General features: G+C 49.6%; 1 protein-coding gene across 35 annotated transcripts in view; it reads left to right on the forward strand.

Annotated features, from left to right (window-relative positions):
* The window catches only part of IP6K1 (inositol hexakisphosphate kinase 1), a 228,250-nt gene extending 202,593 nt beyond the window's left edge, over positions 1-25,657 (forward strand). For 32 of the 35 annotated variants that reach the window (XM_084634290.1, XM_084634292.1, XM_084634316.1 and 29 more), the window contains 5 exons: positions 8,100-8,443; positions 16,510-16,720; positions 17,408-17,592; positions 18,155-18,330; positions 19,346-25,657. In XM_084634290.1, the coding sequence (XP_084490416.1) occupies positions 8,221-8,443; positions 16,510-16,720; positions 17,408-17,592; positions 18,155-18,330; positions 19,346-19,855 (1,305 nt within the window). In that variant the 5' untranslated portion in view covers positions 8,100-8,220 and the 3' untranslated portion in view covers positions 19,856-25,657. Of the gene's footprint in view, positions 1-8,099; positions 8,444-16,509; positions 16,721-17,407; positions 17,593-18,154; positions 18,331-19,345 lie in introns of those variants that run through there. The other 3 variants (XM_084634312.1, XM_084634313.1, XM_084634314.1) reach the window with 3 other exon arrangements.
* Positions 25,658-26,079: the final 422 nt, after the last annotated feature.

The raw sequence follows: 26,079 nt of genomic DNA on the forward strand, positions 1-26,079 counted from the left end.
AGTCCAGCGAAGGGCAACAAAAATTATTAGGGATCTAGAACACATGACTTATGAGGAGAGGCTGAGGGAGCTGGGATTGTTTAGTCTGCAGAAGAGAAGAATGAGGAGGGATTTGATAGCTGCTTTCAACTACCTGAAAGGGGGTTCCAAAGAGGATGGCTCTAGACTGTTCTCAATGGTAGCAGATGACAGAACGAGGAGTCTCAAGTTGCAGTGGGGGAGGTTTAGATTGGATATTAGGAAAAACTTTTTCACTAAGAGGGTGGTGAAACACTGGAATGCGTTACCTAGGGAGGTGGTAGAATCTCCTTCCTTAGAGGTTTTTAAGGTCAGGCTTGACAAAGCCCTGGCTTGGATGATTTAACTGGGAATTGGTCCTGCTTCGAGCGGGGGGTTGGACTAGATGACCTTCAGGGGTCCCTTCCAACCGTGATATTCTATGATTCTTTAAATCAACACGGGAACCCCAGGCGGCGCAGACCAGGCAGCCTGGAAGGGCTGGTGGGGGGATGCTGAACCCTCGCCCTGCCTTTCTGCCTGAGGCCCCGCCCCTTCCGGGGGCCAGAGCTGCCCCCGCCCCGTACCAGTAAGTGTCCTGACTTATTTTCACCCCTGTGTAGTAGTAGTAGTAGTAATGTTTTTATTAGATAACACATTTGAATTTATATTCTTGCAAAGCGCCATTAACAGATAGGCCTGTAGTATTTGGAACGCTGTGAATATGTATGTAATCCTAGATAATTATACGTGTGTGTGTGTGTATATATAGATATCTTAAGATGTTTCAGCATGGCCCTCTTAACCCGTGGTCCATTAACACGCGGTTGTGACGGCTTGACTCCCGACATCCGCTCGTAAACGGGTCTGTACTGTAGTTTGAACTTTCCCAGGAAAGCTCAGATGTGGATTGGCATCTCCCAAAGTCCATTGTCAGTTAAGTGTTTTTTGACTGGGCACTTACTGAGAGTAGTCCTTTGTCAAGTAGCTGACCAAGTGCTTCACTGAGGCTACTTAGAATCAAACACATTGAGATGCAAGTACATAGCCAATATTCATAACTTCAAATACAAAAATGATACACACATACAGCATAATCATAATCAGCAAACTACAACTTTTCCATAGACACCTCAGTTGACCTCCTCCACTTGACCATAGGACCAGGGCTTTGGAGCAGCTCCACTGCTCTGGAGCTGCTCTGTGCTCCAGCTCCGGGCTTCGCTCCAAAGCCCTGCAAAGCCCTGGTTGCAACAATGATCTATACGGTCACAGGTTATGTCAATAACATCACATAGGGTTTTTTAAATTAAATTTGAAATTGTAAACCTATACTGATGTTTATTTAAAATATGTTTATAATAATTTAAATGAAATACAAAAAAAAATGAAGCAGTACATGATTACTGCAAAGTTTTAAGAGAGTCAGACCACTGAACTGGTGGAAGTCACTAGTTAAGCGCCTAGAATCTGAGTTCGTTGAAGTGCTAAACTAGCTTTTGACAGCAGTAGCGTCTTCTGCGGGTGTACAGAGAGTATTTTCTTGATTATAGTTCAGTTAGTTCAGTTTATTGGCTAGTTCATTCAAAGTTAAGAAACCAACTGGTAGTTGAAAAAGCAGGAAAGTTTTTCTTTTGCAATCCGTGAATAAAAGCTAGATGTGAGAGGATGATATCTACTAGTTCCAAAATCCTGAAGGATGGGCATGATGACCAGAAACTATCAGTTCAATTCACTAACTACAGATAATACTTCCTTTTGTTTAATAAATCAGTTTTAAATGGAAAACATGTTTTGACAAACTTTTTTCTTATGTATCCAATACACTTAAATTTAATTTTTAAAATGTTGGTTTTGTGCATTTTTTATTGAATTTGAATTTCCATCCAGATAGAGCTTGACGCCAATCACAAGCAAGACATTTTTCAGAGTAACAGCCGTGTGAACATCTGATGATGCTACAGCTCACTTCATTGGATCCGTAACATCCGATGAAGTGATCTGTAGCTCACGAAAGCTTATGCTCAAATAAATTGGTTAGTCTCTAAGGTGCCACAAGCAAGACATTAATCATCTAGTAAAAAGTTAAGCTATATAATTGCTTAAATAAGTGTATAGATATAGTGTACCCTCCTGGTTAGCAAAAAGAAACACTAAATTTAATGTAAAGGCTATGATTAGTTGCAGATTGACATGTTTTAATGGGTACCAACCAATGAGAATCAATCTTTCTTTAGGAGAATAACTAAAAAGTACAAACGCAGAATATGATTAAGATTGATTATTTAAATTAAGGTTTTCTACTTGCTGATTTAAATCATGATTAAAAGCTGATTTAAATCAATCCATCCTGCTTCACAAATGTTTTTCGTTAAATTGATTTAATGTTCTGTTGCCTTTTGATAAGATTCTCATTCCTTGGTTTGACATATAGCAGGAACAAACACAGCAGCACCGAACAGCTGCCAAGGAACCTGCTTGAGTGAATAGATCCCTCTCCAATTCATTCTCAGCAATAGACTGACATTATGCATGTTGTGTTGTGCAGTACTACTGCAAGTACAGTGATTTTGATAAGAGGCTAGCTAAACAAGATTAATAAGAGCCAGGGTGAGTAATTCTTAAGCTTTCAAGTATCTAGAGTTTTGTAACTGGTTGAAGGAGCCATCTGTCAGTTTAGTGCCTGTGTAGTGTCCATGTGTAATAATAATCATTTACCATACATGCTTTCCATTAGACTACCTCAAAGGCAAGGGAGTGAGTAATTATGAATGTCAAATAAACTTTTTAAAAAAGGCTCTGCAAATAATTGCCATCAATAAAAAGGGTTCAATCAGGTATATTATTCACTACAAATAATTTGTCCAGCTGTACTTGAAATGGGTTTTGAGTGCTGCAGCCATCACTTTATTTCTGAGAGCACAGCTGAGTAAATGCAGCAGTCTTTCTTAGCCCAGTTTTGTGGGTGACTCTTTTATGTCAGGTCATTGGGAATAAAACCTTTTGGTTTGTGATTAAGCCTTTGTGTTTTAGGATCATACTGAGGGTATGTCTACACTCGCAAATTTCTGCGCCACAAGCTATACCACTTTTATTAAAATACTAGAATTAAATCGCCCGTGTTAGACTTGCTGGAGTCCGGGGCTGAAGCCTGAGACCCATGACCCAGGGCCGAAGCATGAGGGCTTCAGCCCTGTGTGGTGGGGTTCAGGTTACAGGCCTCCAATTTGGGGCTTTGTCCCCCCCGCACACATACAGCTGGAGCAGTGGGGCTCGGGCTTTGGGCCCCCCACCTGGGATGGTGGGGCTCAGGCAGGCTCAGGCATCAGTCCCCACTCCACGGGTTGTGTAGTAATTTTTGTTGTCAGAAGGGGGTCATGGTACAATGAAGTTTGAGAACCCCTGCATTAGAAGAACAGAGCTGTTATATCCCCATCCTAGAGATACTTCGGGTCCTTTCAAATATGTGTGGCAACAGAGACATCTTGTGGCCAGTTGAGGAAGAACCTCATCTCTGTGTTTCCCATATGGGACCCAGGAGATGCATCCCAGAGCCTGAGGTCAGGATGTCCAACCTGTGGCCCTCAATGTACAGGGCTGCACCCTGTGAGGTTTACAGTGAAGGGTTTGGATCAGTTTTAGTCACTGTGGCGGGCATTGCCTCACACCCCCCCCCCCCGCAGCACAAGTTACAACCCCTGTCTAGAGCAGCTTTGCTTTGAACCAAAATGCTATGAGCAGCTGTTGTCCCTTCCCTGCTCCAGCTGTTTAGCAGCTCCCCTGCTGGCTTCCTGCTGCATTACAGGAGCAATGAAAGTACCTGTGGCTGTTCATCGTTACCTCCCTGCTGGGCTGTGGGAACCTCAGCAAGTGGGACAGTAGTTTGACTGACCGCACCTAAGACTGGGAAGTCTTCCCCACGGAGCCTAGGAGTGCGGGAAAATCAACAATCCATTACAGCTTCCTGGTTCTCTGCCCTGCCCCAGGCTCATGTGCTAGTTGACTGTGGTCCCCAAGAGATCACTTGCCAGTTAGGGATAACTGGAGGGCACCAGACACAGCCCCTCCCACTCTCAATATGCCCTTGTCCTGTCCCCACCCTAACAGTGCTACACTGAGGCAGAGGTCAGGAAGGCATAAGAGCTGAATGTGCTGGCTCTGCAGCCACTGGAGACTCCCTCCACCAGGCAGCTTCTGCTCTCTTTGTATGACCCAAGGGGCATTGAGCAAGTAGACTGGGCCAAAGGATCTGCTTCAAAGTATCAGTGTGGACCCATGGCCTCCTTGACATAAGTTTGACTCTCATGCTGATAGGGCTGGTGCCAAAAGCCCACCTCAGGCTCCTGGCATGTGTCTCACCCTACCATTGGCATACTTGTAAATCTTTTCTCCTTCAGCTGAGATTCCTCTGGAATCGCATGAACCCAAGACCTGGGTCACTAAAACTTCAGATGGTATGACAGTCCCAACCAGGTTGAGAGAGCCGGCAGTGCTGAGGAAATCACGTCTGTCATTGAAAAGGTTGATTATATCCTGGCTAGACCTTCTTCAGGGAACATCTTTCTCTCTTCACATACCTGTGCTGTAGGGAGGCAAGGTGGAGGCTAACGTGCTCCATCCAGTCTGCTGGGGAAGAACTGCAGCCTGTGACTTGATTACAAGAAACCCACATCAGAGCTGTGACAGAACCAAAGTCCTACCTTGGAGGGGCGATGGAACTGTTTGTATGGTGGGGATGCTGAAAGCTGTTGAACCCTGTATATGATGATAGCCATGCATTTGGATGCTATTATGTCAATGCCCATTGCTTTGTCTGGTACAGAGGTGCTGACAGGACCTCACACTGCAGAATGCTGGGAATATAAACTTCTCCTAGGCACCATTGAGACTGCAGGAAGAGACCCCAAATAACTCCTGCCTCGTTCTGCTCTAATCTGTGGCTGACCTCCAGCGCACCGCACCATCTTGCCCCTCTGCTGGTCTCCTCCTTGTGAAAAGGCAGTGGATGGAAACATTAGAAAATTCTACTCCCCTTTTCTATGTGGTTCAAACCCTTGACCCACTTCCAAGAAACACCACAGGGGCTGTCTGCACTCCACAGTTATTGGCACCTGGGTCTGAGCACCATGCTTAGCCTCATCCAGGTTGGAGCATCCCTACAGCACAGACCTACCCACTTTACTGTGCCTTTACTGTGTCTGTGCTTACCTGAGTGTCTCTGGGGGCATATCCCATAGTTCTTTGTGCTGAGACACTCTAGGATTCTTTCCCAGTCCGTTGTGTCAGTTGCAGGAGAACTTGTCTGTCCTCTGGAGGGAAGTTGTGGGAAAGGTATTGCAGGGCTATCAGCATGTGAGTGAAGGGTTTTTTTGTTTGTTTTTTTTTGCCTGCATTCTCACCACAAAGGGGGTGGTTCCAGCCTGAGTTGAACTGGAGCCCAGGTTCTAACCTGGCTCACTAGCTGGGCCAGCTAGCCTGGGCATAAAGTACCTCCAAACCCAGCTCCAAGGGTCTTATGCATGGACAGAGGGAGGGTTGGGCTAAGACCTGGGAAAGATTCCAACTTAACTGTGTAGTGAAGGCAGAGAATGGCAGGCAGGCCAGCCAATCTGCCCCATCAGCATTTCTCAGGGAAGAGTCCCTCTTTTCTTTATATGACTTCCTTAGTTCTGCAGCACCCATGGGCGTGCAAGACCCTTCACAAACAAATTAAAGGAGCAGGTCCCTGCCTCAAAAAGCTTCTGATCTCAGAGATTCCAGGGCTAGAAGGGACCACTGATCTAGTGCTGCGGTGGGCAAACTTTTTGGCCTGAGGGCCACATTGGGAAATAGAAATTGTATGGCGGGCCATGAATGCTCACAAAATTGGGGTTGAGGTGCGAGAGGGGGTGAGGGCTCTGGTTGGGGGTGCGGGCTCTGGGGTGGGGCTGGGGATGAGGAGTTTGGGGTGTAGGAGGGTGCTCTGGGCTGGGACAGAGGGGTTAGGAGGGGGATCAGGGCTGGGGTAGGGGCATGGGAAGGGATGCAGGTTCTGGCTGGGGATGCAGGCTCTGGGGTGGGGCTGGGGATGAGAGGTTTGGGGTGCAGGAGGGTTCTCTGTGCTGGGATCAAGGGGTTTGGAGAGCAGATGGGGGGTCAGGGCTGGAGCAGGGGGTTGGGGCATGGGGAGAGGCTCATGGGTCCAGGCACCGAGCGGCGCTTGCCTCAAGTGGCTCCTGGAAGCAGTGGCATGTCCCTTCTCTGGCTTCTAGGTGTGAAGTGGCCCCCGACCCTCGGAGTGGGGCCATGCCGTGGCTTCCAGGAGCCGCGTGGTACGGCCCCTGACCCAGCACCCCAGCTGGAGCGCCGGAGTGGGGCTGAGCCGCGTGGTGCGGCTCCCAACCAGGCTCCCCAGCTGGAGCTTGTGGGCCAGTTTAAAATGGCTTGCGGGCCGCAGTTTACTCACCCCTGATCTAGTGTGAGCCCTTGTATAGCACAGGCCAGAGAGCTGCCCCATAATAATTTCCACAACAGAACTTTTAGAAAAACTGCCCATCCTAAATTAAAAATTGTCAAGGATTGTTCCAGTGGTTAATTACTCTCACCATTATAAATTTACACCTTATTTCTGGTCTGAATTTGCCTAGCTTCAACTTCCAGCTAATGGAGCAGGGTCCACATGAAATTCCTAAGCACGCTCAAACTAAATGTTCATGAGCCAAGCCACTAAGGCGGGATCTGAAGCAGGATATGCTTTACTGGGGAGATCCTGCCATGCATAAGGGGCAGCATGAGAACGCAGGAGGCATGTAAGGGGATGCTGACTGCTGGGCGGTAGAGGCTGGGAATGCTGGCAAGCTGGGGTTAATGTTGCAGTCAGTTACTAGATCACTGAGGTACGGCAGCACTAAGTTAGGAAGGGCCATGGGCTTGTCTCTACTGTCCATTTTGTTGTGAGCAGAGGCATCTGTGGGACGTAGACTGAGGTGGTCAGAGTGACAAGCCAGCAAGGCAACTTGAGCAGCTGCGTTCAGAATGGACCCGAGGCAAGCAAGGTGTCGTATTGGGGGCCAGTGAGGAGGGGCTGCAGTAGCCATGGTGTGAGACATTGAGGGCTGGGGTGAGAGTTTAGCTGTGTTGGTGAAGAGAAAAGGCCAGTTTCAGAGATGCTGCTTTTTCTTATGCAGCGGGATTTGGACACGGCCTGAATATGTGGGTCAAGAGGGAAGGCCGAATCAGAGAGGTTACAGGGCTGAATGACTGTGGGGATGATAGTGTCCTCAGGGAGAGAGGAAGCTGAGAGGCTGGGGAGTGGGGCACACAAGCAGCTCAGCATTGGCCACCTGGTCAGGTGAGGCAGGGTGAATGGGGGGCTGTGCTCGAAGCTGAAGCCAAGGAGCTTGAAGAAGATGATTAGTGGAGCTGGAGGTGCCAGTGGAGAGAGTGGATGGGGAGTGATGTAGGCAGGGATCGGGGCAGGAGGATGCGGCCAGAGGCTGTGTTTTGGGTGGTAGCGTGTGCCATTGGGAGGGCAGGCGCGGGAGGTTACAGCAGTCCTCACTGGAGACTAACTAGGATGGTAGCAGTTTATCAAAGATAAAGTTGGATCCCAGAAACTTGGTGGCAGAAATAGCAGGATTTGGATTCCTGAAGGAGTTTTCTGTGTATTTGTGCTACTCTTAGTGCTAGATATTTGCGGGGAGGGTTGGCAAAGGGGGGGGTGTCTCCCTCATAATGTATGCTGCAATTGTGACATCACTTTATTAATGGCAAGATCCATTAGCACATGGAAATAACTTTCTAAGTGGAATCAAAATACTAGATTTCTTCCAGCCATCACTTGATAAACCCCTGTGGGAAAGTCCTGCTAGCCCTGAAGAGTCAGAGCATATGCTGGACGTGGGGGTGGGGTGGGGAGCTGGACATTTTTGATCCAAATACTAATAATAGCGAGTGTGTGCATCCCCGTCCATGCGGGCAGGGCTACAGGTATGGTTGAAGGATCACCTTTGCTTCATTAGTAGAAAACTTGTTGGACTCTGTGGTAAAAGTTACTAGGGAGACAGGCCAAACAGTGAGGTGAGAACAGCTCTTTTCTCATAGGATTCTCCATTGTTTTGCAGATCAGAACAAGACTAATTCCTGGGATTTCTCAGCCGTGGCTGTCTGCCTCTCGTGAAGCTGCCCCCTCCCAGCCCATGCGGCTCTCCCCATGCCCCAAGCGTGCAACTGGTGCCGAACGCAATGTGTGTTTGTCAAACCATGGAAGTGGGCAAGTATGGCAAAAATGCCAGTCGAGCCGGAGAGCGAGGGGTCCTGTTGGAGCCTTTCATTCACCAGGTGGGCGGCCACAGCAGCATGATGCGCTACGATGACCACACTGTTTGCAAGCCCCTCATTTCCCGAGAACAGCGCTTCTATGAGTCCCTGCCCCCGGAAATGAAGGAGTTCACGCCTGAGTATAAAGGTGAGCCCCAGTGCTGCTGCACAATGTAGCTTCCCACTCTGTGGGGCTCCTGCAGCTGGGGGCAGGTTCTATTTGTCATTCCCTTCACTTCTGCTGCTCTCCACTGATATGATGTGAACGGTGTGGTGGGTAGGGGTGTTCTTGGTCTGTGTGTACAGGGCTGAGCATGTGGCTGATGATCAAGGAGATAATTTCAGTGCCATGCTTCATTCTGAGAAGAGTCCTGAATTAGCTCCTGACTGAGCCATGTTCAGTGTATGTGGAGCAGCCGGAAAAGTCCTGTTTTGAACCCTGCCCAGATAGCCTCAGAAGGCTCATCCTCTCACTCTTCACATCAAACAAGGAAGTTGTTAAACGGAGGTGATGGGTGCCTCTTTATACAGCTGCATGCCGAGTGTGCTGGGTTCCAGCTTTCGTTGCAGGGAAATGAATATGGAGGTATCACCAGGGTGAAGACCCTGCTTCCGGATGGCTAACAAAAGCAGAACTGAAAGTGCTGCTTCCTCTGAGCTTCCCCTAAGCTCTCGGCAGCGCTCAACACTGTTCCCCACGGCACTCAGCACTGAGTGTAAATAGAACAGTGAAGTCGGTACCTTTGCTTTCTGGGCTTGACTGTATCAGCTCTTTTCAGTACTCTGGTTCTTATGGGGTTCATCTATGGGAACAGATGTGTGGAAAATATGAACAAACTGCCAAGGCAGATGTTCTGAATCTGGTCCTAAAAATGTGCATTCCTGGTTTTCCTGACCTACTTGCTGTTTGTGAATATTCAGGGGAATGGGGGCATTCGGTGGCAGCAAAGCATGTTGAGCTGTCACCCCCTCAAAGCCTGATCTGCTTTGCAGGTACCCTGCCTTCCTATAGACGTGAAACGACTCTGTCTTGGGCGGGCTGAGCTACATCTGTGCCAGAGTAAGGCAGTTAGATACGCTCCCCGGAGGAAGGACCTTTTCCTCTTGGCTTTCCTCAGCATTACCATTACCGCAGTCTGGATGCGGGGACTAGGTCCAATTTACAGATTCACCAGGCACTCCATGTCCGAGTGCGCTGGTGTGTGATTCATGATAGTACGTTAACGCTTGATGGGTGTCTAGCTGGTCGTCCTAAAGAGCTAGTGAAATCTTTACCCCTCTTGTATGTGCCACATTTGTCACTGAAAAACCATTCACAGATGTGTCAGAGCGTGCAAACGTTCACTTGGAACTGAGTTTTCTACCCCTCCAAATGCAAACAGTCTTTAGGAGTCACCGGGCTGACCAGGAGCACCAATAACTTTTCAAAGTGACCAAAAACTAAAACTAACTCTGGTTTAGTCTTCCATCTCCAGCAGGAAGTGATTTGTGGGGCCATTGGGATATGAGGAATTGCCCTTCCCTGTGGCCAGGCTTGGCAGAGTTAGATTTGCATGTATGTAATTTCAATGGAGGAGGATGTTTGTTTTTAAGCATTTTTAAAATTTGTATCAGTTTAAATTTTCCTAGTTGTGGGAAATTATAGGGGAGTCAGACATTTATTTAGTGACAGTAGACATTGAGGTTCAAAAGGTTAAAGTTTTATAACCATTCAAACACGCACTGTCAACATCAGATGTCAGACTATCCAAAGGAAATAGCCTTACATCAAACGCAAAGCTCTTAAGCAACTGTTTCTTACATTGCTGAGCTATAAATGTCTATGACTTTGGATGGAAATATATTTTCATTGGTTTGTGTGTTTAGGGGAAACGTAAAAACCATCTCCTTCCAGGCCTAGAGGTAGGTCACTACAGGTCACCTCTTCCAGCCTCAGGTGGAAGCTTGAGTCGAGACCTGTGGGGGAGGGAGGTTCACAGCAGGAAAAGCATCACCACTGGCACATGTCAGTACAGCTCACTCGAAGCTACTCCCTCAAGCCAAGGGGCAGGACTCCTGCCAGCTAAAACTCCTCATTTCCCTCACTGCCCACTTCTCCTCCCTCCACCCCCACTCTGGTCCTCTGCCTGGCCCAGGCTCTTTGGGGGGCACATGCTCTGCATGGCACATGCAGACTTTGGCTTCTCTTGTCCCCTTCCTGCCTGCACACTAGGTTATCCACTTGTTACCATAACTCCATCAATTGACTGCTGCACGACAGGCTTCCTGTTCCTCATGCCCCTCAGGGGTGGGAATCCAGAACCCCAGGCTGATATGCTCAAAAGCTGGGAGCTGCTGCCATAGTCTGCCCAGGTACCCCCAGAGAGTGTTAGTGTGCCAAGGGGAAGCAGGCAAACTTACAAACATGGGGCATACCCTGTTCAGGTGCTGCTTCTCACATAGTCATGCATGCCTCCATGAGGAAATCTTCACCTGACATGCTGGACACTGGGCTGGCTTCTCTGTGATTGTGCACCTGGTAACGAGGCAGCCAGTTGACAAATGCAGACAGCTCCCAAAAATGTGTCCATTTCCCTCCCTTTTTATCAAATTTTGAAAAATTTCACCCAGCTCTGGAAACAGGGAGAGACAGCTCAAGATGTGAGTGCAAACTCTCCTAGCCAGCAGCGATTACTGTCCTGTTAGGACTTCTACACAGGCCCCAGCCAGAGTGCCGCTTGGCAGTCTGAAGAGGAGCCCTGAGTTGGAGCTATACTGTGACATTCCCACTTCTTGTTGCCATCCCTGCAGAGTGGAGTTACTGTTGGGGGATTCCAATTCTTAACTGGGTATTTCCGGAGTCTATAAGTTTCATGGTTTTCTCCATCTTGCACTAATACACTCTCTGGGACATGTGGGGAGATTAGGGGCATGTCCATGCAAGTGATACTGTGCAGCAAATTGGGTTGTAATTCTGCCATGCTCCAGCCTGCTGCAGTGCCAAGTGGCTGCGCGGGCTCAGCCGCCACGGCACTAACAGCTGTCTCATGCACTTTGCTGTCTCATGCACTGGCTGAAGCAGCATTACAGTAGAGTTCCCTTGGGAACTTTTAATGCACAGCAGCAGGTTCACCCAGACAGTTAGTGTGCAGCACGCTGGAGCGCTCTAGATTTACACCCCAGCTTGCCGTGCAGACATTGCTCAGGTAGACGTGCCAAAGTGAGCAGCTCCTGACTTTCTAATGCCTGAGTTGGGGGCTTGGAGTCCAATGCCCCAGTGGGCACCGGGAGCTTGACTGCTCAAGCCACAACCCACCAGGGAGAACTTGTATACACAGTGGCTCTTAAGGAGACATCCTTAGCAATTGCTGTGGACAGTTGTTGCATCAACCCCAGCTCTAGCTGCAGGTCTGCACCCTTCCCTCAACACCCCCAAAGCACCCCTGGAGCACGGTGGCAGGGGACTGTGGTGGCCTGTGCATGGAGGCTGCCTCAGGTTCAGGAGTGCCATGACTCACAGTAAGATCACAGCTCCAGGAATGCCAGCTCAGTAATCGACTCGGTGTGCCCAGGTGCAGCCCAGCAGCGGCTCTCCCTACAAACCTTAGAAAGCGCCTCTGCCTTAATCATAGAATCATAGACTATCAGGGTTGGAAGGGACCTCAGGAGGTCATCTACTCCAACCCCCTGCTCAAAGCAGGACCGATCCCCAACTAAATCATCCCAGCCAGGGCTTTGTCAAGCCTGACCTTAAAACTTCTAAGGAAGGAGATTCCACCACCTCCCTAGGTAATACATTCCAGTGTTTCACCACCCTCCTAGTGAAAAAGTTTTTCCTAATATCCAACCTAAATCCCCCCCACTGCAACTTGAGACCATTACTCCTCGTTCTGTCATCTGGTACCACTGAGAACAGTCTAGAGCCATCCTCTTTGGAACCCCCTTTCAGGTAGTTGAAAGCAGCTATCAAATCCCCCCTCATTCTTCTCTTCCGTAGACTAAACATCCCCCGTTCCCTCAGCCTCTCCTCATAAGTCATGTGTTCCAGTCCCCTAATCATTCTTGTTGCCTTCTGCTGGACTCTTTCCAATTTTTCCACATCCTTCTTGTAGCGTGGGCCTCAAAACTGGACACAGTACTCCAGATGAGGCCTCACCAGTGTCGAATAGAGGGGAACGATCACGTCCCTCGATCTGCTGGCAATGCCCCTACTTATGCAGCCCAAAATGCCATTGGCCTTCTTGGCAACAAGGGCACACTGTTGACTCATATCCAGCTTCTCGTCCACTGTCACCCCTAGGTCCTTTTCTGCAGAACTGCTGCCTAGCCATTTGGTCCCTAGTCTATAGCGGTGCATTGGATTCTTCCGTCCTAAGTGCAGGACTCTGCACTTGTCCTTCTTGAACCTCATCAGATTTCTTTTGGCCCAATCCTCCAATTTGTCTAGGTCCCTCTGTATCCTATCCCTACCCTCCAGCATATCTACCTCTCCTCCCAGTTTAGTGTCATCTGCAAACTTGCTGAGGGTGCAATCCACCCCATCCTCCAGATCATTTATGAAGATATTGAACAAAACCGGCCCCAGGACCGACCCTTGGGGCACTCCACTTGATACCGGCTGCCAACTAGACATGGAGCCATTGATCGCTACCCGTTGAGCCCGACAATCTAGCCAGCTTTCTATCCACCTTATAGTCCATTCAGCCAGCCCATACTTCTTTATCTTGCTGGCAAGAATACTGTGGGAGACAGTGTCAAAAACTTTGCTAAAGTCAAGGAACAACACGTCAACTGCTTTCCCTTCATCCACAGAACCAGTTATCTTGTCATAGAAGGCAATTAGAATAGTCAGGCGTGACTTGCCCTTGGTGAATCCATGCTGACTGTTCCTGATCACTTTCCTCTCCTCTAAGTGCTTCAGAATTGATACCTTGAGGACCTGCTCCATGATTTTTCCAGGGACTGAGGTGAGGCTGATTGGCCTGTAGTTCCCAGGATCCTCCTTCTTCCCTTTTTTTAAAGATGGGCACTACATTAGCCTTTTTCCAGTCATCTGGGACCGCCCCCCGATCACCATGAATTTTCAAAGATAATGGCCAATGGCTCTGCAATCACATCCGCCAACTCCTTTAGCACTCTCGGATGCAACGCATCCAGCCCCATGGACTTGTGCACGTCCAGCTTTTCTAAATACTCCCAAACCACTTCTTTCTCCACAGAGGGCTGGTCACCTCCTCCCCATGCTGTGCTGCCCAGTGCAGTAGTCTGGGAGCTGACCTTGTTCGTGAAGACAGAGGCAAAAAAAGCATTGAGTACATTAGCTTTTTCCACATCCTCTGTCACTAGATTGTCTCCCTCATTCAGTAAGGGGCCCACACTATCCTTGACTTTCTTGTTGCTAACATACCTGAAGAAACCCTTCTTGTTACTCTTAAGATCTCTTGCTAGCTGTAACTCCAGGTGTGATTTGGCCTTCCTGATTTCACTCCTGCATGCCCGAGAAATATTTTTATACTCATCCCTGGTCATTTGTCCAATCTTCCACTTCTTGTAAGCTTCTTAATCTACCAGAACTGGCACAGGGAGCCAGAATAGGCTTCGGAGGCCCCACAGCCAGTATCCAAATTAGCTGATTCGACTCCTGGGCAGCCCTTATGAGTCTCCAAAAAGCTGTGGAAACCCCAGTGAGCTCCATGCTGGTGGGGGTGACCCCAGCAGCTCACAAGGCAGGTAGTTCTTGTGCCTGTTCCCTCCCTCTCGCTGCAGGATCTTAATGCCTCCCAGCCACTTCTGGCTGTACCCAGCCAACACCCAGGAGAGGTGGGGAGCTGTTACCCCCTGTACAGAGGGCCTGAGGCCCAGAGAAACAAAGGCCACCTCCAAACATTTTGGTCTAAGTTACTTACCCAGCATCACATAGAAAGTCAGTCAGGGCCTGCATTCAAACCCAGCTCACCTGGGTCCCAGGCTAATGCTTTAGCAATGTGACCAAACAGAAAGTAACTGTCACCTTAACTGAACTGGCCATCCCACATAACTCAACCACTGACCCAGCTACTAGATAAATAACACGGGAGTGGTGGTCTTATTTAGTCTGCAGAAGAGAAGAGTGAGGGGAGATTTGATAGCAGCCTTCAACTACCTGAAGGGGAATTCCAAAGAGAATGGAGCTAGGCTGTTCTCAGTGGTGGCAGATGACAGAACAAGGAGCAATGGTCTCATGTTGCAGTGGGGGAGGTCGAGGTTGGATATTAGGAAACACTATTTCACTAGGAGGGTGATGAAGCACTGGAATGTGTTACCTAGGGAGGTGGTAGAATCTCCATCCTTAGAGGTTTTTAAGACCCGACTTGACAAAGCCCTGGCTGGGATGATTTAGTTAGTGTTGGTCCTGCTTCGAGCAGGGGGTTGGACTAGATGACCTCCTGAGGTCTCTTCCAACCCTAATCTTCTATGATTCTGTGATCAGGATTCTGGATTAGGGGCTCAATTCCTGACCTGTACAAGACGTGTGATCCAGTGGTTAGACAGGATAGACAAGCAATAGATTTAGCACATTCACTTCCAAAGGCAACGTGGATGAGACCTGGGTTCTTTCCCTAGCTCTACTGGAAGTGACCTGCAACCTCAGTTGTTGTATCTCTAAAATGAGGCAGTGGGGTAGGATAGCTGCCTGTTCCTACAGTAGGGTATGGGACCTCAGTAAAAAGGGCTGTCTGTGTAGGGCTCAGAAATATTATCAGCAGCCAGTGGAATAGGAATCTTGAACTCATGCGGGGTCCCAGAGCTGTCATGGCTTGCAGTTCCCTGATTGCATCTATGCAGTATTGCTACAAGCTGGGTAGTGATTGTGTGTGTACAGCCGGACACAGTCTCATGGAGCACTGGAACAAGTCATTTCTGGAGCTGAAGACTAGCTCTCGCTGGGTGCAGACCAGGGATAGGAGTGTTGTGTGAATCTTTCCTCCTGTTCTCTCTCTCTCTCTCTCTCGGGACAAAAGCCCTATGTTTGATAGGGCTGTATCACAGCAACCTCTTGACCAAATGCCCCCACATTTGCATTATGAATTCTCCCGAGTCCTGAACTGCCGTGTCCATTTTCAGTCAATCTGATTTAAATAGGGTTGAAAACTGGGCTTTAAACAGAAACCCTGTTGTCACTATGGAGTTGCTAGCATAACTAGGATAATTCCCAGGACGAGTGTCTGGCATGTGCTTCCTCTGCTAGCTTCCTCATGCTGCTGAAGGGTAAAATGTCTGTTGTAACAATCCACCCCAATTTTGGACTGCAAAAACCAAGCCAGGAGACCAGAGATCCCAAGTAGAAATGCTTAATTCACTATCATGGATCCTTCTCTTGGTTCTCCAGTGATGGGCACATGGCTACTATTGCTTGCTGTCACAGATAGGCACTCATTTAATTTAGAAATACAAAAAACTACATTAATGTTTTTTACGGAGTGAATTAGAAATCTGAATTGCTGATGACTTCTTCGAGCAAGAGCTCTGAGGAGTGCTGTTCGGAATGCCTAGGTGAATTTCCTACCTGTCCTCCTAGAAGAGGACCAGAAAAGCGCCTTCCTGAACTGGAGACATCACATAGATGCGTCCATAACTAGTTGGAGTGACCATCTGAGAGACGTTGCACCGAGTCTCCCTTGGGCCCCTCCAATGGCAGTGTCAGTTGAGGAGTCACTAGCATTCGGTTTAGACCACACCTTGAGCCGTGGCTTTCGAAGATGCAGAGAGGCAACACTGCCTCAGCAAACAGACTGCTGGGTGCGGGGTGAACCTTGCCTGCATTAGCTGAAGCGCAAGCTGCTGACGTGGCAGGAGGATAAGAGATGAAACTTTCAGGCTTTCTGTAAATTGAGGATGATGTGTTGGTGGGCTTCCTGTGACTGCTGAGGCTGCCCTGCCTGTAGGCGTTCAGCCACCATTGCCATGCCCTCCTCTGCGGGGCTAGGAACCCCACAGTGATTGCTACGTGTTCATACATCAGTGCCAGTAGCTGGGTGTGGTAGTTTGTTTGAGGAATTTTCCCTTTGCAAGATCCTCGTGCAGGTTGCAGCATCTCAGATCCCTTCCTGTAGAACTGTTCCACGGTTCTAGGTTTGTACTGGTGCTGTCTGCTTTCCCTTCCCTGCTGACAGCTCTTACACTGCCAGTCACAGACATGCACAGCTACCCCTTGAGGGACTGCTTGGATTGAGATAAGCTATCTCTCTCTGGTAGGTGTGGTGTCTGTCTGCTTTGAGGGAGACAGTGATGGCTACATTAACTTGGTAGCATATCCCTATGTGGAGAGCGAGGCCTTGGAGCAGGATGACATGCCAGAGAGGGACCAGCCTCGGCGTAAGCATTCCCGCAGGAGCCTTCACAGATCCAGCAGTGTTGGTGAGCACAAGGAGGAGAGACCCAGCCTGGCCAATGACAACTCTGAGAGGTAAAAGGACGGGGGCTGGGAACAGTGCAGACTGCAAGCACACCACTTCGTCATCCCTCGGTCAGCTCTGGGGCTTCCTGGCAGAATAGCTTTCCCTTGCACTCCCCATGTCGTACAGTGACTGGCCCCAGGAAGTGATGCAGTGCAGAGCTTGCTGGAGTGTGGTCCCTGGCTCACTTGTCAGTGCGCACACTTGGCTGTCACACACTGCCCACTTCTAGGCAGCATCTCGTCCCAGTCACTGGCCTGGTCCTTCCCTCTCTGAGATATGCTCAGGCTGGAGCCACGAGGCCCCTGGGGACTAGCTGCCACTGTGGCACATTCTTGAAGGTCCCTGGGGCAAGCTCTATGCCTGCTGGGGTGATCTAGGGGAAGGTTCCCCTTTCAGCAGCCTGTGCCCTCCACTGATCCTGCTCCTGCTTTGTGCAGATAGGCCCCCTCCAGCATGGAGGCTCTGCTGCAGGCTCGCCCTGGAAGAATTGCTGGCTTTCACTGAGACTAGAGACTGACATTGCTGGGTTGGAGGTCCGGGCGTATAACAGGAGAGGGGATGGGAGGTCTGGTGATGGGAGGTCTTGCCAGGAAAAGGTATTGGGGTCTGGTGCTGTAGTCTAACTCCTGGCTGTGACAGATTAGCTATCTAGCCAAGGACTCCCTAGCATGCATGTGTTCTCTTCTTTGTGCCAGCAGCATCCAAGAGACAAAGAGCCCCAAGGTGGAGCTGCACATCCATTCCGATGTTCCGTTTCAGATGCTGGATGGGAACAGCGGCCTGAGCTCAGAAAAGATCAGCTACAATCCATGGAGTCTGCGCTGCCACAAGCAGCAGCTGAGCCGCATGCGATCGGAGTCCAAGGACCGAAAGCTCTACAGTATCCTCCAGAAAGCAGAGCCAGGGCAGCTGGCTGCGTCTGCCAGAACATTGCCGGCAAAGGCTTCCCACCTCTGCAAGGAGTGACGGGCACCTCGCCCTTGGCTAATGCTCAGAGCACACATTCCCTTTGCCATCAACACAAGCAAAACCAGCTGGGCCAAAGACTGGGGCCCCTCTTCCATTACTCCTTCCATCTGTCCCTGCAGCAGTGTCTGTCCAGGCACCTGGGAGGATTGTCAGGTTTCTGCCAAGGACACTGGCAGTGCCTGCTGGCTAGGTGCCACCTGTATCACCAGGTCATGTCTCCCCTTCTGGTCCCTCTGACAGAGACTGGGCTCATATTTTCCTGCCTGGTACTACTGCCTTGTGGGCTCTCTCCTTTTCTCCCTACTGGGCTTGTCGTATTCCCCTCTTCTTGGCTGCTGTGTCCCTGACTCCCTTTTGTCCCCTTGTGCCCACTCCCCAGAGTGTGTTACCGCTCCAGGAGTCCCCAGAGAACTTTCTTGGTTCCTGGTGGTTGGCAGCTCTGAGAGATGAAATCTCCTTGACATGTTTCTTAGAGTTTCTTTTGCTGGAGAATGTGGTGCACCATTTCCGATTTCCCTGTGTGCTTGACCTGAAGATGGGGACCAGGCAGCATGGAGATGATGCTTCTGAAGAGAAGGCTGCTCGGCAGATGAAGAAGTGTGAACAGAGTACCTCAGCCACGCTGGGCGTGAGAGTCTGTGGAATGCAGGTACAATATCCCAGGGTTTGTCTGGGGTAGCCTGTGGCACAAAGACATCTTCCCCACTCCTCCTCGAACATCCCCAGCCACTAGGGGAAAGTACAGCAGGATAGTGCTTTCCACTGGGCAGTGTTCCTGTGACACTTCTTCCTTCCCAGCCCCTTGACAGCTTGCCACCAGTTGTGTGTTCCAAAGAGTGCATGCTGTTACACATCACTTCCCTCTCTGTTCCACTGGAATGAGGGAGTCTATAACTTCTCATGGGGTGGAATGGGCCATGGCCTGCTTTGCACAGTAACCAAATGTACTGAGTGTTCTAGAGAAGTGCTAAAATCCAGCAAGCCTAATTAGTAAGGAGCCTAGCAATTGATGCCTATTCCAGCCAGATCAGTGGTACCTGTGGCCTGGGTCTTGTTTCAGTAGCATCTCACACACAGTCACAGGCCACTTGTGGCTTCCACGTGTGTGTGTGTGGGGGGGGGAGGTCCTTTCTTCCCTTCTGGGTATGCCCTGAATCATAAGGAATGAGTGCCCTTGTACTCCTACTCTGGCTAGTGTGATGGGGAGATGCCCTGGTCCTTTTCTGGAATCTGATTCTGCAGCAGTGAGTGCCACGGGTTAGTCGTATGCCATGCTGAGGGGCAGACCCTTCTTAGCAATCCCTCCATTCCATGTGGCTCAGCTGCTGACACACTCAGCACTGATCCATCTGGTCATGTGTGAAGATTCTCCCCACCCCACTACTTTGGACACACTTTGCTGTGCTCACAGATGTGCTGCTCTCTGCTTCTGGAAAGGGAAACCCAGCCTGGGCAGCCTTCAGTATCCCAGGCAGTGTGAGAAGGGAAGTGCCAGCTTGCCTGTAAGGTTTCCAGGAGCACCAAAAGTATTACAGACCTGCCTGCTGCTGAGTCTCAGGAGGTCCCCTCAGTGTCACACCATAGGGCAATCCAGTCTTTCTATGTAACTGTGTGTCACTAGCACTTCCCATGCTTCCCACCTAACATGAGCTCTGGTATTCTAGGTCTATCAGCTGGACACAGGACATTACTTATGCAGAAATAAGTACTATGGCCGTGGTCTCTCCATCGAGGGGTTCCGTAATGCCCTCTACCAGTACCTCCACAATGGCCTAGAGTTGCGCAAGGACCTCTTTGAGCCCATACTCGCCAAACTCCGGAGCCTGAAGGCTGTGCTGGAGAGGCAGGCATCCTACCGCTTCTACTCCAGCTCCCTCCTCATCATTTATGACGGGAAGGACAATAGGGCAGGCATGTTCATGGAGCGCAGGGCAGAGATGCGCCTAAAGCGAGTGGACACCTCTCTCCCAGAGAGCCTGCAGGATGACAGCAGCACAGAGCCCAGCCCCTCCGCCCTGCCCAAGGTGGATGTGCGCATGATTGACTTTGCACACAGCACGTTCAAAGGGTTTCGGGATGACCCCACTGTGCATGATGGACCTGACATGGGCTATGTATTCGGGCTGGAAAGCCTAATCAATATAATGGAACAGATGCGGGAGGAGAACCAGTAGGCCTGGGCTGTGCCCGTTCATTCCTACCCTGGTGGCGGGAGCAGGAAAAAGCAAACAACTTTGGTATTCAGTGGTTCGTTTGCTCCCTTGTTTATAACTGTCCCCTAGGCTGGAAGAGCTGTGTGAGGAGTGTGAAGATCTCTGCCGTCCTGCTGCCCGTGTGGTTCTGATTCCACTGGCCTTACCTTCTGGAGGAGGCTCCCAGGGGCTCCACTGGATGATGGGCTTGCTGCTGTTGTGCATCGATCTCTTCATTGTGTATGCATTCTGGAAGGAGGACCTGGCCACAGGGAAGAGAGGAGTAAGCCAGCCCTTCAGGGTGGAGATGAGGGTTCCGACTGGAATTCCACTGCCTCTGCTTCCCAGAAGTCCCAGCAGAGCCTTTGGTTTGAACCTCTTCTGTCATTTGGAAAGGGCGTTCATTGAAATGAGCCAGAAATATCTATGGGGGCTGATGGGCGCAGCACACTCATGCTGTTTCCTATGGTACCAGCTGTTTGGTGCAGCTAGCCCTGCCCCAGGGGTGTGATTGATTTGATTGGGGTGTTACTTTATGATACGACATTTATCTTCTCCAGTTTGGGCATTGTGGCAAATCATCCCAAATGGGCAGGAATAAATGACCAAACAAAACCCATTGCAGAGCTGCAGCAATGGGTAAATCACCTTGCCCCAGTTGCTGTGGGGTCAGTCAGGGAGGCTTTGCTACCACCCCTCGCCACCATCTGCAGCTGGCAGAGAAACTTGTGCAGGGCTGTGAGGGCAGGCCAAGGATAAGCATGAGGTTCCTGTGCGATTGACCCTGCCTTGGTGCATAGATTCAATGAGAGTTCAGCTAACTGGCCGGCAGTAGTGTTGACAGCAAGTGAATTCACTCCCCAGCTCTTCCACTGGAGTATATCAAGCTAGTCCCAACCTCAATGTTTGTATAGCATAGGCACAGCAGCTGGGATGGGCGTGTCTTCTGAGCCACATCCAGACCTGGCACTGCAGCACAAGACTGTTGTCTTCTTTGACTCCTCCCAGGGCAAGGCTGACCCCTTCCACACTCTGGAATAGTCCGTCATACTCCCTGGGGTGGGAAAAGGGAAATGGCTGAGGGGACGGGGTTTCAACCTTAGCTTGGAAGGATCCTAGTGGAGTTAATGAGGAAGAAGAGTCTTAGCTGAACTGACGGAGGGCTTCAGGCTGTCCCCATCATGTTGTCTATTGAGCCCCATGCTGGAGTTGCTCATTCGCAGAAGTGCCCCTTCTGTGGGTGGAAGTAGCTGTCTGGCTGGCATGGTGACCCCCAGCTGGAAGCACTGCCATCACTACCTGGCCTACCCTCAGGGAGCTGATATCTGCTGGCTTGTGTTAGAGTTGGATACAGCTAAACATTACTTGGCTATGCTCTGGCCCTATTCTCCACTCCCACTAGTGGATTTCTGTGCTGGGGACTTGAATGACAGCAGGGAAAAGAGGTGCTCTGAGCTAAATGAAAGCATCAGGTAAATCAGCTACATGAAAGCCTGATCGAAGCTGTCCAGTCTCCAAGCTGAGGATGGACACGGTGCCTGTGGCTCAGGGTATTCTGTGTCAGAGGGATTCTCCACCTAGATGTCATTTCCATGGCCCTGAGACTAGCTCTTCTAACCCAAACTGTCATCTGCGGGTGAGGGGGCATTGCCATCTGCGGTTGCTGCAGAGAGTGCAGGATTTGGGGCCGTTGGGTCTCAATCCTGTTACTGCTAGTTGGGGGGAAGAGGGGAGCAGTGCTTGAGTTTGTGCTAAAGCTTAAGACTGCCCTGTCTCTTTAGTACTCTTCTGAGCTTGGTTAAAGCCCATGTCCCCCTCAGGCCTTGCAGATGGGGGCTGGACTCTTGGCCATGGCATTAGCATTTGTTAAGTTACTCCTCCCTCCACGTCCATGAGCTCTTCCTCCCCAAGCAGCTGCTAATGAGATTTTCTCAGTGGCCAGGACACAGCAGTCAAAGGTGGGCTGCTGGAAGCAATACAGTTATTTCCATGGTTGAAGCAAAGAAGTCCAAGTTAGCTGGGCAGAAATGCATTGAGGTCCTTGTGCACTGTGTCCAATCAAATCCTAGTCAAATGGCCTGCCTTCTTCACTGGCCCTGCTATGGCAGGTAGCGCTAATGCGAGGCATTTCACACCAGGGAGGGGACTCGTCCACATATGGTTGCTTGGTCTTTCAGCATTCCCATTGTCCCCTATTCTGGGTATTGTTGAGGGAAGCGGAGATATGTGTTACAGTTCTCGTGTCTCCCATTGGATCCTGCACTGAAGTCCTAATGCTGAGTGTGGCACCTCAGCCATCCTGGTGAGGCTTGTACGTTGGCTTTGGTCCAGTACCAACCTGTATTACATCCTGGATCCAAGGTCACACCGACATAGCTGGACTGTACGGGAGATCTTGTCTGTACACCAGTCTCCTCAGTCATAGTGAGGTGTATACACAGATCACTAGCAACATGGTGCGTTCCCTATTTGGCTTCTTGTGATTCCCCTTGCAAAGTATCTTTGGACAAAATTTCCAGAACTTGTAAATAGCCTTGACTATGGAATTGTTCTGCTTGTTGGAGGGGTTTTTATTCTGTTTGTGCTTCATGAAAAACCTAAAGAAATGAAGGGTTTAGTTTTGCCACTGCTGCAGTGTTACATTTCTACACAGCATGATCACAACGCACAGCCTTGCTCAGCAGCAATAACCCTTCCCATCCAGCTGAGTGCAGTGACATGCAGGACATGGCGTTGGATGGGCTTCAGGCTGGGCCGGAGATGAATGCAAGTGCCTTGGACTTCTGGAGGCTTGAGTTGGTTATCTGGCTTAGAGCACAAATGGAATGGCTGTTTTCCTGCTAATCCCTCCTAGACACCATCAACACACTCCTTGTCACCCTTGCCACAGCCTCCTTAATACAGGCATAACTGGAATTGAGGTACATAGGTAGAGCCAGTTGTGGGACACTCCCCCAGAGCATACATGATGGAAGTGAGGCACTTTCACGTCTGGCTGTCAATCCAGGGCAAGTTAGTAACTTGAAGGCAGCCCAATGGGCACGCTGCGTGGGCAGCCCTTGTATCTTGGCACTTCCTTGAACCCAGAGCAACATGGGGCAGTGGAAGTGACAATAGAAAGGCTTCAAGTGGGAGCTGGCCAGGTCAGCACATGAAGAAAGTCTTTTCCTCAGCTGCTCTTTGCAGTAAGATTTCTAGATGATTGCTCTGGACGAACATGGAGCCGTTGCTGGATTTTATCTCCCTCTTGCTCGTGGAGATACAGCATAGAGCTCGATGCTGGCTTTGCAAGCAGCTCTGGTTGATGTTTCCAAGGCAGTAAACATCTCCAAAAGTGAAACTTGCAGATCCATTGGCTCCTGGTAGCCTCACAGCTTGCCCTGCCTTGCAGAGAAGGGAATGAAGTCAACCCCAGGTGTCTACTTCTGCCCAGGACTCATACAGGATGTTCTTGGCACCTTCTCTGTTATGTGGATGGGGTTTGTTGCTGGTTTGCAGAGATTGTTACTTTACTAGTTTGGGTGAAACAAAGTTACTGTTAGGAACTGTAGCCCCAAGCATGGCCAGGGTGAGAGCATTTGCTGTTAACACTGTAGCAAGTGTCCTTTCCCTTCTGGGACCAGGAACCAGGAGTCTCTAGATAGCCACTTCTTGAGCAATGTGCCAGCCCCTGGCTACTACCTCTGTCTAGGCAAATCCTCACATTAGATAATTATGTGGTTAGCAGAATCCTCGTAGAGCTGATCCTATTTAAAAATGGGTTCTGTATTTTTCATTGTGGAACTCCCCAGTCATTCCCCAAAGCCAAATTGTTCAGTATTTCATTGGTTTGACTTCAGAGAACAAACGAAAAGGTGCTTTTCTCCCCTGCCCTGGGAAGCAGTGTTGTAACTGGTTAACCTACCACAAAGAGGTAGGAGTGAGTTGATGTGATGTAACCCTGACCTAATTTCCCAAGTGAGTGCACCCTTATGTTTAAATGTAGAGGACTGGCTGACCTGGTCATAAATGCAGCTGCTTGGTGCTGGAGTCCAAGGTTACGGGGATGCTTTTTGGACAGGCCTTTCCTAAAAAACTATTTTGCATGCATTGTACACAGTCAAATCCACTTCAGGTGTGTGCGCGTAAATAGTCCTTCAGTCCTGTCAAGCAGCATAACCTGTTTGCCTCCTTTCAGAGCTTACGAACATTTCACGCCCATCAGCGTGAACTTCTGTAGTAGAATATACACGCACTCTGTAGTTGCCTTCATGTAGAAAGATGGACCTGCTTTCAGCCTTTTGGAATAAATACATAGCCAGTCAATCTCTAGCAATAGTATGATCTGCCAGCATTGAGAGCATGTGTAGGTCTATTATCAATGTAAGGGTTTTTCTGTGTCTAGGTCCCTGGTCTTACAAACATGGACAAAAGATAACAAGACTGTTCTTCAGATAAACACTCTGTGGTTGGGAGGGTAGCCAAACCCCAAGGGGCTTGTTTTATTGCCTAAAGCCATGAGGATTTGGATGAGTTGCTGCTGTCTTGGGGAAGATATTGGGGAGTCTTCCTCTTTTCCTGGCCTGGCCTGTAACTTGTCCTACCCTGTAACTTGTCATTGGCAGCTCTTCTTGCTGTGTCAGTGGGAGTGGAAGCTGCTTTCCCTAGCTAGCAGCTTTGATGTTTGAGTTGGGCTGGTAAGTGTAATCTCTGTATAAGAACTAGCAGATCTAAGGCTTTGAAGCCTTCCTGTGGAGATGTTGAAATCTGCGTAAAGCACACCTGGCTCCAAAGTGGGTAGCATATTTTGTGCAGTTTCTGTGAATTTGGCCCCTTACGGGTAGTGGCTCTTCTCAACTCTTGTGCTCGAGCAAAAGCTGCAGGGAGCCAGTTCCCTCAGTGCTGGAGAAGGGCATGAAGGAGTTGACTCATCAGCAGTAACTTCCTCATTCCTGCACCCTAGCCTGTGAGACCTCAGGCTTGTGCCAAACAGCCCTGTCCCCACAGAGGACCAAACCGTGACTCAGGGCCCGCCTGCATGCCTGCTGCTCCTGCATGTGTTGTGTTATGGGGCCAATGGAGCAGCAGTAGCAGCTCAAGGATGTTTGCCCAACCCAGAGCTATGTTACCTAATTCATCATATAAAGCTGATGTTTGAGATAATGTGGAGGTGCAGTCTGTAGATGTGGCAGCTCCCCAGCATGCACTGCTTCGTTGTGATGCAATCAGCCTGGTTGTACTACTTGCTCTATAGGCCAAACCTCCATGTTAAAGCGGAGAGCAGTGGCATTCTGACTTCCTGGAGGGGCGACTGTTGAGAATCCAGTCCTGCAACTTTCTCGTTTTATGATGGGCCCCATCTCCTCGTTTCCCACTCCCGGACTCTGCCCAGAACAGAGTCACCCAAACCAGAAGTTCAGACTTCGGTGTTTGTATTTGTACTGTTATTGCATGTTTATCTCAGGAGCAAAATGCTTGTGTACTTGAAAGGTCCAGGTGTGGAGGGATCTGTGGCAAGTGTAGAAGGATTTGTTACTGGGGGAAGGGAGGGGGCCCTCTGAAGCAGAGAGCTTTAACCCTCTCCTGCCCTGCATCCCTTTGGCTTGTCTGGGAGGTATGCAGCATCATATTGTCTTCGAGCATTTCCTGCATATTTTTTTAATTCTCTTTCAGCCCCACTTTACTGGGCCAAGTCAAGCTTATGGGCATGAAAAGTACCAGTACCTGTACTCCAGACGCTGCAACGTTACCTCTCCTGCTGTCTCTAAAGTCATGTATATACAAATAAAAGCGGTTAGAAATTTAGCAGTCATGTGCATGTCTCTCTTTTCTCCCACCAAACATTTCCCAAACTCGTGGTATCAGGTAGGCTGCAGGAGTGCCCACCAGGCACTTCCTTACCACAGATAGAGAATGATCTATAAAGATAAAGCTGAATTGGTAGGGGAGGGGATGTAATATACATGCCAAGCAGTTGAGGTGGTGATAGTGTGGCTGTGCCATCTTTGATCTGAGTACATTGCACTGGGTATGGTGGGAAAATTGACCAGAGAGGAATCCAGGGACTGCTATGAGAAAACATCAGCCTATGCTTCCTCTAACTGCTGTGCAATCTCAGACACTGCCTGGGAAAGGATCTCCACAGTCCATTGGATATCAGCGTGGCCTTGGTTACGGAGGCATCAATAGTGGCTTCATAGTTAAGGTTGAGTTTTGCAACTTAGGGA

This window comes from Lepidochelys olivacea (genome assembly GCF_965140295.1).
Source record: "Lepidochelys olivacea isolate rLepOli2 genome assembly, chromosome: 7".
Classification (NCBI taxonomy): domain Eukaryota; kingdom Metazoa; phylum Chordata; order Testudines; family Cheloniidae; genus Lepidochelys; species Lepidochelys olivacea.